The sequence below is a fragment of the Staurois parvus genome, unplaced genomic scaffold (genome assembly GCF_062004578.1).
Source record: "Staurois parvus isolate SC_StPar_1 unplaced genomic scaffold, SC_StPar_1.0 ptg000147l, whole genome shotgun sequence".
Taxonomy (NCBI): Eukaryota; Metazoa; Chordata; class Amphibia; order Anura; family Ranidae; genus Staurois; species Staurois parvus.
This window is the reverse complement of record NW_028317943.1, coordinates 20653489-20666977: the sequence shown is the minus strand read 5'-3', so window position 1 is coordinate 20666977 and position 13489 is coordinate 20653489. Positions and strand designations below refer to the sequence as shown.

Sequence of the window (13489 nt, the reverse complement as noted above, 5' to 3'; positions counted from 1 at the left end):
GGCATGGAAAGCATGAAGTAACTAAAGAAATGTAAAAAAAGGTTTAAAACAAGCAAATGTGACATACTTTCCAATCTATTTACTAATGCTAGCAGCATAAGGTTTGCAAATAGACAATGTTGATTGAGAGAGTGAAGTTCCTCTTTAAGTCCATTACTATCCATGTAAAAAAAAACATTGAGTCTTTTGAGTGAAATGCAAATGCCAGAAGTATGTAGAAGACGTTTGTGTTTTAGAAATCAGTTGTGGTGTTCAGTTTAACCACTTGCCAGTCTTGATCCTGGTATTTTTTTTCTCAGTTGCCAATCGCCTGTACTGTAAAAGTGACCCTGGCAGCTCTACAGCCACCTGATCACTTGTACAGTGTTGTAGTGCCCCTCCCTCTTCCACAGCTGCCCACTGTTACTGTCAATGGTTAGAACGGTTTCCCCAGAACATCTGTTCCTCCATCTCCGCTGTGATGAATGAAGGCAGAAGCCACAAGAATTTCCTTTCAGTGAAAACAGGTATAATATTCACCATTCCAAAGCTTGCACTTTTCTTTACACGTCAGTGGTGGCAATTTCAGTATTCATTTCCTGATTAGTTCCTTTTAAAGCCCCAGTGACTCCACTTTTATCTCTGTACAACAAGTACTAGCATGTTTGATTCCTCTCTTGTCACAGTTTAACTCTCTGGCATGTCTCCTGTGTATGTAGAACTGCATGTCCCAGCATGCCCTACTGGTGTTTTTCCTTTTTCCATAGCAAAATCAGTCCCCACATGCTCCACTGATCACTATAGAAATACAAGGCCCATGAATGTCCCACTAGCATTCTCCTGCCTTTGCAGCCCACAGGTATCTGTTCTGTGCCTACAGAAACCTAATTCTCAGTTTGCTTCAGTGGTCTGTGTCATGCTTCTGTGGCAGTACACATCTCACAGAGCATGTTGCATTTGCAGATATTTTTTCTGTAGAACTGAAAATACCAGAATGCCTCCCTGATGTCTTTTCTGTGTCTCCCCTTTCAGACTGACAGACACCTCCTTTGCTAAGCACTGGCACCTGTAGAAATTGCCTAAATCACATCAGTCATCAAGAAATATATACCTGCCTTTTCTTTTTTAAGTGAAATTTTGGCTATACACTTAACTAGTCTTAAAATTGTCCTGCATCCCCTTCCTAACACCTATGCAAGCTAATCTGTGTAAATAAGATCTACATACTTAGCTATTTGCAGGCCGCTCCAGTCCAGTCACATGATGCCGGTTGCGGGGAAGAGAACAGAGCGCACTACTGACAGTGAGTACTGACATTACCATTGGCTTCAATGACTCATCCATTTTCGGCGCCTCCTCGTCTCTCCTGAAGTTGTGCTGGCTGTCACAAAGGAGCCAGATCACATGACTGGACTGGAGCAGCCTGCAAAATGCTAGGCGCTTTAGCTCTTGCGCATTCATTGATTCCAATGACTAGAAATGATGTATATTCTGGCCAGTTGAATGGGTGAATGCCCAAATGTTTGACGCGCCTAAAAAAAGTTTGCAAAAGGCAGCTTTAGGTGCGTTTTTAATGTCCTGTGTGCATGAGGTCTTAATTCTTCTATAATGAGCACAAAAGAAATGTTATATTCTTTAAAACTACATAGATGTTACTGACAAATATACATTCTTTCTGTAAATTAAATGGGCCTTTATTTATAATAAGGCTACAGTGTATCTGACTGTTTTTTCAGAAGTACCATATTTGTATGTTTGCATTTTCTCAAACACTGATGGCGTGGAGTGCTGAAAATCAGTAGGGGTGTTAGGGGTCACTTTGTAAGAGTAATTTAATATATTTTGGGCTTAGTGTTCAGAATGGCATAATAAGGCTTTGCCTGGAAAACCTGGGGGGTTCCTTACACAACCTTTGCCTGGGGGGTTCCTTACACAAGATTGTATCATATCTCTAAATCACAAAATGAAGACTCGCCATTGGTGGTACAAAAAGCATGGTGTCCAATAACTGCATTACGGAAGAATGACAGTAATCAGTGGGAATACTAAACAGCTGGGTAGCAGCCGTGAGATGGAATGATAAAGCTTAGAACAGAAAAGGCACTATGGCTAAAGGAGGAATATTGGTGGAAAACTAGGATTGCTTTGTTCATTCAAGCTGGACTATGCCCCTCACATAAAGGTGTGTGATTTTTAGTTTCCTGTTTCATGCTGTTCACCAGGTGTCTCTTGCATTACAGATTTGCACAAGGAATGCAATTTCTGGAACAAGTTAAACAATTAGTAGGACAGTGGATGGGGTTAAGAGCTTTAAGGCAACAAAGTAACCTTCACAAAACTTCAGCCCAAATGGATGCTTTTGTTAGATTCTGCATTTGAAGTTGGCATGGTTTTGTGTCCATTGTGTAGTAGGATATAAGAAGATCAGGTAACTCCCATTTAAAGACAAGAGCAGCTGTGAAATGGTAAATGGTAAACGGCAGTTAACTCACTATCTCCACTGCTATCTTGTCCTTTGTTACTCCCAGAAATTAGCTGCATTTCTCCATTATAGAAACATTCTTTACTGCAAATGAGCTCCAAACTTTCCAAACAGACACATTGTAGTCTGGAGAGAAACAAGTGTTAGTGATATAGGAAATACATTTCCCTGTATGTGTTTATAGGTTTGACATACTACCCAACCTCTTTTTAAGTTATGTTAATTAACAATATTATGTGTCGATAATGAAGGTAACAGTAGAGAAATATTCAACCTTTACAACTACACAATATTGCCAAAATTATGGGGACGCATGCCTTTACATGCACATGATCTTTAATGGCATCCCAGTCTTAGTCCGCAGGGTTCAATATTGAGTTGGCCCACCCTTTGTAGCTATAACAGCTTCAACTCTTTTGGGAAGGCTGTCCACAAAGTTTAGGAGTGTGTCTATGAGAATGTTTGAGTTGGGGGTTGGGAGCATGAAATTGTCCAAAATGTCTTGGTATGCTGATGCCTTAAGTGTTCTCTTCACTGGAGCTAGGGGGTCAAGCCCAACCCCTGAAAAACAACCCCACACCATAATCCCCCTCTACCAAACTTTACACTTGGCGCAATGCAGTCAGGCAAGTACCGTTCTCCTGGCAGCCGCCAAACCAGACACGTCCATCGGATTGCCAGACAGAGAAGCATGATTCGTCACTCCAGAGAACACTTCTCCACTGCTCTAGAGCCAAGTGGCAGCGTGCTTTACACCACTGCATCGCTTTGCATTGCACTTGGTGATGTAAGGCTTGGATGCAGCTGCTTGGCCATGGAAATGCATTCCATGAAGCTCTCTATGCACTGGTGTTGTGCTAATCTGAAGGCCACATGAAGTTTGGAGGCTATTGATTCTGCAGACAGTTGGCGACTTTTGTGCACTGTGAGCATCAGCATGCACTGACCCCGCTCTGTCAGCCTACCGCTTCATGTTTAAGTTGCTGTTGCTTCCACTTTTTTATAATACCATTAACAGTTGACCGTGGAATATTTCGTAGGAAGGAACTTTCACAGATGGACTTATTGCACAGGTGGCAACCTATCACGGTACCATGCTTGAATTCACTGAGCTCCGGAGAGCGACCCATTCTTTCACAAATGTTTATAGCAGCAGTCTGCATGCCTAGGTGCTTAATTTTATACACCTGATGCCATGGAGGTGATTGGAACACCTGAATCCAATGATTTGGAGGGGTGTCCCAATACTTTTGGCAATATAATGTGTTACATTTAAACTATATTAAAAATGTGTTCCTTCAGTTCAGGTATGGCAGATTAGGTCAACCAGTGACTTCTCATTACTTTTTCTTGCCATAGTTCTTAGCTTGGTTCTTGCCCATGTTGTAATCTTACTTCTTTTACTACAAGAGGGGTGTTCCCTCTCCTCTTCTTTCATTATTTTAGTAAAAAATGTATTAAAATGCCAACAGGGGAAATTGGTTCCTTATGTCAGTTTGGCAAAAAGTCCATGGGATTCCCCCATCAACTCTGACTGTGTTGATGGGGAAATCAAGTGATTATCTTTCGTAATCGTGGTTGTAGGAAAAAAAATCACTCTGTCTGTGGCTGGCTTTACCACCAACCTAAATTGTGCCTATTGAGTCTTGTAGAATATCTGGCCCATGCAAGAGCAACCAGAACCTTATTGGGCCTTCTCTTGCTCTATGAAAGGAAGGCAAATATTCTGAAATGAAAGTCACCTGTGGCACCACCTGTAGATTTTTGGAGATTTCTGGATAATTCGGTGATCCCTTTATACAAAAATATGTGTCTGTCTCAGGGTTGTTCGAAGAAATTTAACCAAGTGTGGGACCTCTGGGTTAATTCTGGTGAAACTGCAGACTCTTATGTTGGGACAGTAATTCTCCCTATGTTTGTTGCTTTTAATGTGTATGACCCTGTTGACCTGTTCAGCCTTTTCTAGGTACTGACCGGATTGTCATTATAGTTTGATCTGGATGAGCCATGCATTATACTGGGTATTCACCCACTCTGCAGGGATCTTTTGTAATATGCCCGTAACACTCTTTTTTTACATGATTACCATGAGTGAGAAGTTGTTGTGCTTCTGCACTAGTACTAGATACCCATCTTAGTACACTGTTTGCAATTGTATTTCTCGGGCCTGGGAGTTCCCAAAAGTCCCTTTTTTGTAATGTACTTATTTTTATACTTCAATAAACAGAAGTAAAAAAAAGTGCAGCACTGCTCTGCAGTATTGCTGTGTGCTCTATATTCTTGACTAAAGTCTGTACACATCTCAAACTGTCCTCAGTTTGAGATGAGACAAAAACAGCAATAAAGACCTAACAAAGAATCCAATTATTTCATTCTTTTAACATATACTTCAGGCATTCACTTAATTAGCATTGCTGTCCCATGGCCTACAGTGTTGACAATTCACCTAGACATGTTGGTGTCAGTGCAAGCTTATGTAGGTGGTTGCAGGAACAAAATGATGTAGAAATACAACAAATCCAGTACAGCTTACCATTCAAATAACACCATTCCTATAGTAAAGCATGGAGGTAGTAATATCCTGTTGTGTGGGTGTTTATCTGCAACAGGGGCTAGAGCACGTGTCAGGATAAAAGGAAAAATGGATAGGGCAAAATATTGTCAAATTCTTGAGGAAAATCTGCTGCCTTCTGCCAGAAAGTTGTCAATGGAAAGAACGTGTACTTTCCAACATGACAATGACCTAAAGCATGCAGCAAAAATGAGCACACAGAGGTTGAAGGAGAAAAAGGTGAATGTCCTTGCATGGCCTAGTCAGAGCCCAGACTTAAACCCCATTGAAAATCTGTGTAATGACTTGAAGATTGCAGTCCACAAGCAGTCACCATCAAATTTAACTGAACTTGAGCAGTTCTGTAGAAGAGTGGGCAAATATTGCAAAGTCTAAATGTGCAAAGCTAATAGAGATATAGCCCTGAAGACTGTAATGAAAGCAAAAGGTGGTAACCGTTTTTGATTTTTAAAAAAAAAATTCTGACATGTTGGTTATACCTTTCATTTGGATGTTAGTACATATAGCTGGATAAAACAAAAACGTGTATGTCTTCATTTTAGGCTGCAAAGCAACAAAATGTGATTTTTTTTTAAAAAATGGGGTTGATTCTTTTATATGCCGACTGTAAATCCATGAGAATTATGGTGCATTAAAAACAAATATCCTTCTATGATTGTATGTACAGATGTACACTACTTGGCCACTTTGTTAGGTACACCTTGCTAGTACCAGGTTGGACCCTCTTTGGCTATTATAACTGCCTTTATTCTTCATGGCATAGATTCAACAAGGTGTTGGAAACTCAGACATATTGACATGAGTTACTGTTGCCTTTCTATCATCTCAAACCAATCTGACCATTCTCTGTAAAACCTAGAGATGGTTGTGCATGAAAATCCCTGTAGACCAGTAGTTTTTGAAATACTCAGACCAGCCCATCGGGCACCGACAACCATGCCACGTTCAGAGTCAGTTAAGGGGGCGTGGCCAAGATCGACATGTGAGCGGACATGTCTCACTCGGTATCTGTAAGGGCACTATTAGAATCCTCTCGGTCTCAGGATTCTCCCGGTATCATTCGCCACCAATATTTCCGCCTCCATGATGACCAGAAAGGGCCGAGAAGGAGCAGATACCTCTGAACACCAAGATAGCACCTGTCCGCCACTGCCTCAGTGTGCATCACGCGGCCTTGACAAATCCAAGGATGCCATGAGTAAAGCGCCTAAGCCTCCGAACGCACAACAGAAAGAGGCGCCCTGGGATATGATTTATTATGCCCAGAAACTAGTAGGACAACTAGACTCGGCCTCCGTAGACAGGCACGCTTCCTCACTGGAGTGCCTACCAGTGGCAGAGCCAGATGCCTTGCCTGATTCAGGTATGAGCCCGACCTCAATCCAGTGCGGTGCATGATAGCAGCTGCTCTCTCAGCTCATGCCTCCTCACAGGCCATGGAGGCAGCAGCAGGTGCCATTGGCTCCTTCTGCTATCAATCACTGCTTGTGAGAGGAGAGTGATTGGGGGCGGGGTCGAGGCACACTCTGTGTGTCAATGGACACGCAGAACGCAGCTTGCATCAAGCTTGCATAAGAGCCCCCATAGCAAGCCAGGAGTGCCAGCAGGGGACCCCAGAAGAGGAGGATCGGGGCTGCAAAACCACTGCGCAGAGCAGGTAAATATAACATGTTTATTATTAAAAGAAAAAAGGAGACTTTAGAATCACTTTAAAACAGAAAATGAAAATCTCACAATGCTTCATGTAGTGGTATAACAGACAGACATTCCTGCCTTGGGGTACATCTGATGGAAACATTTAAACATATCGGCTTGTCCTTGACCATTATGTTGACAGAACATTGACTTGTTTGGATTTATAATCTGCATTTTAACAGCAAACACTTGTCAGATTTTTGACACCTATATTTCAACTGCTACAGAGGCCTTGTGAGCTTCCCATTGAGTGGGTGTTGCAGGAGCTCTGTTACCAGCTGTGTTTTCTGCATTTCATGAGTGCTTAGACTACAGGATTGAAACAATTAGTTGCTGATTCAGTCCTTTTACAGTTCTCCTTTTAAGCATCCATGAATTTTCATTGTGTATGTATTGAATAAATGCCCTATTTATGTTATATTTTCTAGACCTATAAATTATGTATATGCAATGTTCAGCAGGTTTTAATCCTTTATATTAGGTAAATTTGCTGGTATTTGTTACCAGGACATATAGTGGTTACTGAAACAAATACTCAAAGCTGGTGGTTTAGGAGCATAGGTTACAGCTATAACAGCTGTTCCTTGGTCTGCAAGAATCAGTGACCAGAAATACCTTCCCAAAATCCTATAACCACTTTGCAGCCCATCGTCAGTGTTTTTTTTTAAGTTTTGAATAAAGTGAAGGGTTAGACGCTTTACCAAGTTATTATTGCTGACTGTGTCCGTGCTAGGGAGATTCACCCTTTGTCCTGGTGACCATTGTCACCGAGAAAGAAAGTAAGAGAAAATCCAATATTGTCATGAGTGGAAGAGGTAAGGAGAAATCTTCCAAGGGGGGCAAATGTCTGCTTAAGATGGGATTTCTTCTACCTTTGGGGAGATTTAATCTCCCTTCCTGTTTCATCAGTGAACACAGACAGCAAAAAATATCCTGATTTGGGTTCAGCCTCTTCCTACTATATCCAAAATTGAAAAAATATTTTGACTATATACTTTCATTTATTAGGGATTGTCTTGCAATCAGGTAACCTTAAAAGCATAACAGCAAAAGGTGCTAAAGCCAGACAACCATGACCATTTCAGGTGCTGAAATGGCCATCACCCACCATAACAATAAAAAATGGAAACTTTCCCATCTTATTTAAATCCATTTGATGCAAACCATTTCTGTATGAATGCCAATAGAACTGTCTTCCTGCACCCTGGGAAAGAGCATATCTTATGTGGATACCAAGCAAGGTTAGACCAACAGTCTTATGCCTCTCTCTGCCATTCTCTTTTGGCCTCTGGGTCCGACTTAGCAGTGCATGTAACTTTAAATCTCCACATGGTTCCTTGACCCCCATGGATTAAACAACCGTGCCTTTACCTGGGTCCTACCCCCAACAATTTTCAATTGTAAACAAATAAGGTATTCAGATTTTTGTAATGGCCAAGCCATCTTGTTGAAGAAACTTTACAAGATGCAAATAAAACATTTCCTTCAGACCCAAAGGCCTGGTACAAATGAAAACCTTTTTTCTCATCCAACCCAGCGGGCTGAAACAAAAAACTGGCAGATCACTGTACTAACACATAAAATGTTAGTGTGGTGATCTCCCCTCTGTGCTTTTGTGTTGTGACAGGAGCGCTTATCGGTTACTAATTTTCCAGTATGTCAATTGGACAAAAACCGGTTGTTAGACAGCTGTACACATTGACCAAATGTTGGCCAGTTTATGTTGAACTGACCAATATTTGGACCCTGTGTACCCAGCCTAATGCTTCACTCAGATATGACTACTATTACATCAGTGGAACATCTATGCAAAAGTATCAACAAGATTCCAGGCCGCATTTCTGCAATATACTCTATTCTTACCTGAAGACCAGATAAATTACCTTATATGGTAAAGTGGGAGTGGGATCTGGACAAAAAGCTAGAATACATTTGTCCTTTTAGCTTCTAAGTCCTTTATCAACACTTCAGTCATTGAAGCCAATTACAAAGTGCTTTTAAGGAGGTATATGGTACCTACAAAAATAGCTTCTTTTGTCCCAGGTTCCTCCCCTATGTGCTTCAGGGGATGCGGACAGGAGGGCACAGAAGTGCATATATGGTGGATATGCCAGAGAGTTAAGAGATTCTTGATCTGTGCCCATTACTTTATATACTGCTTGACTCAGACCAACCTCACAAAATACCCCTGGCAAGCCTTATTAGGCTGACCAAAAGATGCAAAAAAAATATTTCCTTTATAGTCTTAGCTGCTTTGATATAATGGTTTCTTTTCTACATTAACATGAGGAATGTTTTTTTAATAGGCAGCCACTTTGGGTGCTTGGGAAACAGAGGGGAGGTCAAGCAACAATGCTGCTAAAGGGATTCACAGCTCATACAGGCACACCTTGGCCTTTTCACCTTGGGCGCTAAAGGACCTTGTTTCAGCACTGTCTGTAATCTGGAATTTACTTTTTGGTGATGTTAGAACTCCTCATTCCAGGCTCACTATTGCCTATCTCATACAGAAATCCTGATGTAAAAAAAATGTCAGAACTAAGAAGCCATCAATCAGATTCAAGCCTGCCATGACGTTTCAATGTGATGTAGGTATTAGAGAGAGGAAGTTTAACCGCAGATCTAAGTATGTACATTCCAAACTCCTCTTCTACTGACCTCTATGGAGCTGTGTATGCTTATTCTGCAGAACATTTAACAGACTTTACCTCCATTGCTCTGTTTATTCCATAGTAATATTATATGTTTGAATATGTTTATATACTCCCTGGAACTGTTTTTTTAAAGCACAACTAACATCTTTCCCCCCTCTTGATATTATGACATGTTGCTGCTTTTGCAACATTCTCCAGTGATTCAAGGGTAGGGACAGGCCCTTGACACCCTGGGCTCACAACAAGTGGGTTGAATGACGCCGAGTGTCCTTTAACAGGCTAAGGTTGGTAAATGGGTGAGTCTGTGGGGTATAGTGCCAGAAATAGGGTGAATATTGAAGACAGAGATTTTTTTTATTTTATTTTATGCAAGAAAATGATCGGTTCTTTCTTTTTTGCTCAAGCTAGACCACATAAAACAGTAGACATGCTTTGTGCATTTGTTTGGCAGACAAAAGTAAGACTTTTCATGAACATTGCATTTTAATGAATCCCAACAAATAAAAACACCTGTTTATAAACATGGATAAAGTGCAAACTTATCTTTGCTTTAGGCTGCACTTCAGCGCATCTAAACAAAAAGGCAGTTAAGCATCTGCCCATGTTTGAAGCTGTAATCTTTTTCATATTAATTGATCTTCTCAAAAGACCCCCTGGTATGACAAAATCTGATAGTGGGCCATGTTGGAGAGCCAAAAGCACACTTGCTGGATCCTCTCCTGCATCCAGCACCTGTGCGTATATGTCATGAATGAATCACCATGCTATCATACATTTGCTGTGTGTTTTTCCTGTTTTGTTTGTTTTTCTATGGAAAAAAATTTCAGAGTGAGGCAAGCTTAGAATCATGGTCGTTGGTCGTCTTTGGAAAATAATGTCTCAACTAATTAGCTTCTTCCATTGAAAAGGTCTTTGCTGGAGTTCAGGTCAAATGTCGACATTGTTGTTCTTTCATGACAGAGACATATAGTGGGCACTGATTGATACAGATCACTCCATACAAGCACACATTTCATGAGTAAATAATCATTCTGCCATGTGTGACTGTTTACATCTACAGCTTTACAACTAAAGGTTTCAGAAGCCAGAACACTGTATAGTAGTGTCAATTTTTGTTTATCCAGTCCCATTATTTTTAATGATTAGCTGCATCCGATATCACACAGAGAAGATAGTGTCAATGACAGGATTTTGGAGTTGCTATAGATAGTGCTTGTACGCACAAAATTGACAAATGTATAATGTCATTCTTGTATATATTTGTTACTGTAGTTTCAGATTTGGTTCTCTTTTAACACCTCATTGGTCTATCATGATCCAAGGAAAACAGTATTTATCAATTTATTTAAAGCCACAGGGGATCCATTGCTTTGTTTACATTTATGTCAGCCAATGAGTATGTTGTTCTGATCTTTTAATGACATTTGGCATACTTTGTTCTTTCTCTAGGCGCCTGGATGCAAACCACATCAATTATGTGCCACCCAACAGTTTTAATGGTCTTCTTTCTCTCCGACACTTGTGGCTGGATGACAATGCCCTAACTGAGATTCCAGTGAGGGCGCTGGAAAGTCTGTCAGCCTTGCAGGCCATGACCTTGGCGTTAAACAAGATTCACCACATACCAGACCATGCGTTCAAAAACCTGTCAAGCCTTGTAGTCCTGTGAGTTTACTTTAACATATTTGCATTTCAGATCAGAAATAATTACTGAAACATAATGCTCTGAAGAATTTGTAGAAAACAATATATAATATTGCTGTCTGATCTTTAAGATGACTAAAGGATTACCACCAAATCACTCATCAGATGTCTAGAGCAAAAGCAGTATGTTACAACACCAGCAAGTCACCAAAGAATAAATATTGCATATGAAATGCCTTTCAAACCACCAGTTTAAGTAAAATATAGCCAAATATTCAGATTTATATTTATTATTTTGGGGAGTGTTTATTTTTAATAATACATTATTACTTAATAGCAATGTTTCTTCAAGAAGGAATTCCAATAGAACTCTACTCAAAGTTTTTTTTTTCTACTTAGTTTTGTAAATAGTGTGAAAGGCTAAGGAATTCTGACGTTTATTGAGGAGGTTTCTCCTCACTTCCTGCCAAGTGACAAGCTTGTCACCAGAACAGGTGAGGAAACACAAGAGCAATAAAAGCCTGCTATAGGTTCTAACAATTCCTCACTATTTCCAAAACTATAAAAAAAAAGTTCAAATGAAGTTTCACTTTCTAACATCCATCATGTTGTTGAAGGAATATGCATACTGGCTGACTATATGACTTTTTTTATAGTTTTGGAAATAGTGAGGAAGGGTTAGAACCTATAGCAGGCATATGCCAGGATAAGGTTGTTTTTTTTTTTATAATAATAATCAGTTACCTTTTCTTCAGATAATTTCAGAATACTTGATAGACTCCTACTATTTTAAACTTAAAGTAGCACGTTAACCTAAAATAACAAGAAAAAAAAATGATTAGCCCATTAAAAGATAAAATAACAATAACACATTTTACTGCAATATTCAGCTTCAATCCAGAGATTTTCCCCACAGTTCTGTCTGATGTCCAATATCATTCAACCCACCTCCTTTGAGCCCAAACTGTCATGGACCCTGGACAGTGACAAGAGAGGCAGCATAGTGATAGGCTCATCGCTCCATTACTCTGCTTTCTCTTCCTACCAGCATGCTTCTTGTTCATACATAATCTGATTGGATCCTTGTACTGCTTCTTCCTCTCACACTCCAGCTCAAACTATTCAGGGACTGCAGGACTCTGAGACCAAGTCAAATTGAGGTACTTAAACAATTACAGAGCTGCATTACTTTTTGTATTTTATATCTGCTGGGAGTTTATCTTTAACAAGTTGTAGACACTATTTGTTCCATACACATCCAAAAAGACTTATTTGAAATGCATAGGGTTTTTGAAGTACATTTACTTTGTTACATTCATCTGAAAATCAAAAATTATGAGTTTTTATCTGCATATGATGTCAGTTAAAGCAACCTGACAATGTAATAATTTCAATAAAAATGTTTCCTGTTTAATCCTTTATTAACCAGTAATATACTCCAATCAGCCATAATTAACTCCTCCTTCACCTTCTCCCCTTAACAATTATTTTCATGCAGATATCTTTTGTTTATTTCTATATTTTAATCATTAAACTTTTTATTCCCTTTGTTCATTAATCTTCTAGTGTTGCCTAGAATAGCCATTACTTCATTTCTTGGGAAAAAAAAATTGCAATGCTTCATAGCAGAACCATAATTTAACCTCTTGGCACCGAGCACACGCAAATATGTGGCTTCTTGGCGGCTGGGCCTTGGCGCCGAGGGGCCGTATATTTGTGTGCCCATTGTAAACAGAAGATGTGTGAGACCGCGTTCCCTGCTCACTGCCAGCATATTTACCAGCACCTAACAGAAAAGTCCCAATCGCTACGGCAGTCACATGACCTTAAACCCTGCCCCACCCCCCGATTTCACAAACCCTTTAAAGGGCCGGAGGGCACCGGCGCCAAGGGGTTAAGAATTATTTTAAACAGGACAAACTCTGTAATCAAATTATACTTTTGATTTACAGTCATTTTTTTAAACTGACACTGATCAAAGTAAAAAAAAAAGTGCATTCTGTTAGTTTTGTTACTTTTTTATTTTTGAGTTGCACAAAGATATTAATTCAATTATGCTAGAGAACACTACCAAATGAAAGCCTTGTGTGTCTGAAAAAAATTCTATATTTTTTTACTGTGTTATCTTAACCTATTAACGCAGCCTTCACATATGCTATATACGCATCACAGAAGGGGAGCTTCTGACACAGAGACTGAGATATCACTGACTTGTTCTAATGATCAAAAGCTTGGAGGACCAGCTCTCAATCACTTAATCGCTGTGATAGCCTGTGATGGACTATTACAGTGATTATTCTGCAAAACCCGTCCCTGCACTCTCCCTTCTGAATGAAGAAAATAATTGTATATTTTTATCTAGTAAGAAGAGAAGAATGTAAAAAATGTATGTGTATATAAAAAATAATAATATAGCTAAAATAGCTTATGGCTTGATCTAAGTTAGTGATATATGATCAAGGT

At 39.8% G+C, this 13489-nt stretch overlaps 1 protein-coding gene across 1 annotated transcript in view; it reads left to right on the top strand.

Moving 5' to 3' along the window:
- The window catches only part of LGR5 (leucine rich repeat containing G protein-coupled receptor 5), a 226149-nt gene that overhangs the window by 150703 nt on the left and 61957 nt on the right, over window positions 1-13489 (top strand). The window contains exon 5 of the mRNA XM_089674104.1: window positions 10832-11047. Within this exon, the coding sequence (XP_089530230.1) occupies window positions 10832-11047 (216 nt within the window). The remainder of the gene's footprint in view (window positions 1-10831; window positions 11048-13489) is intronic.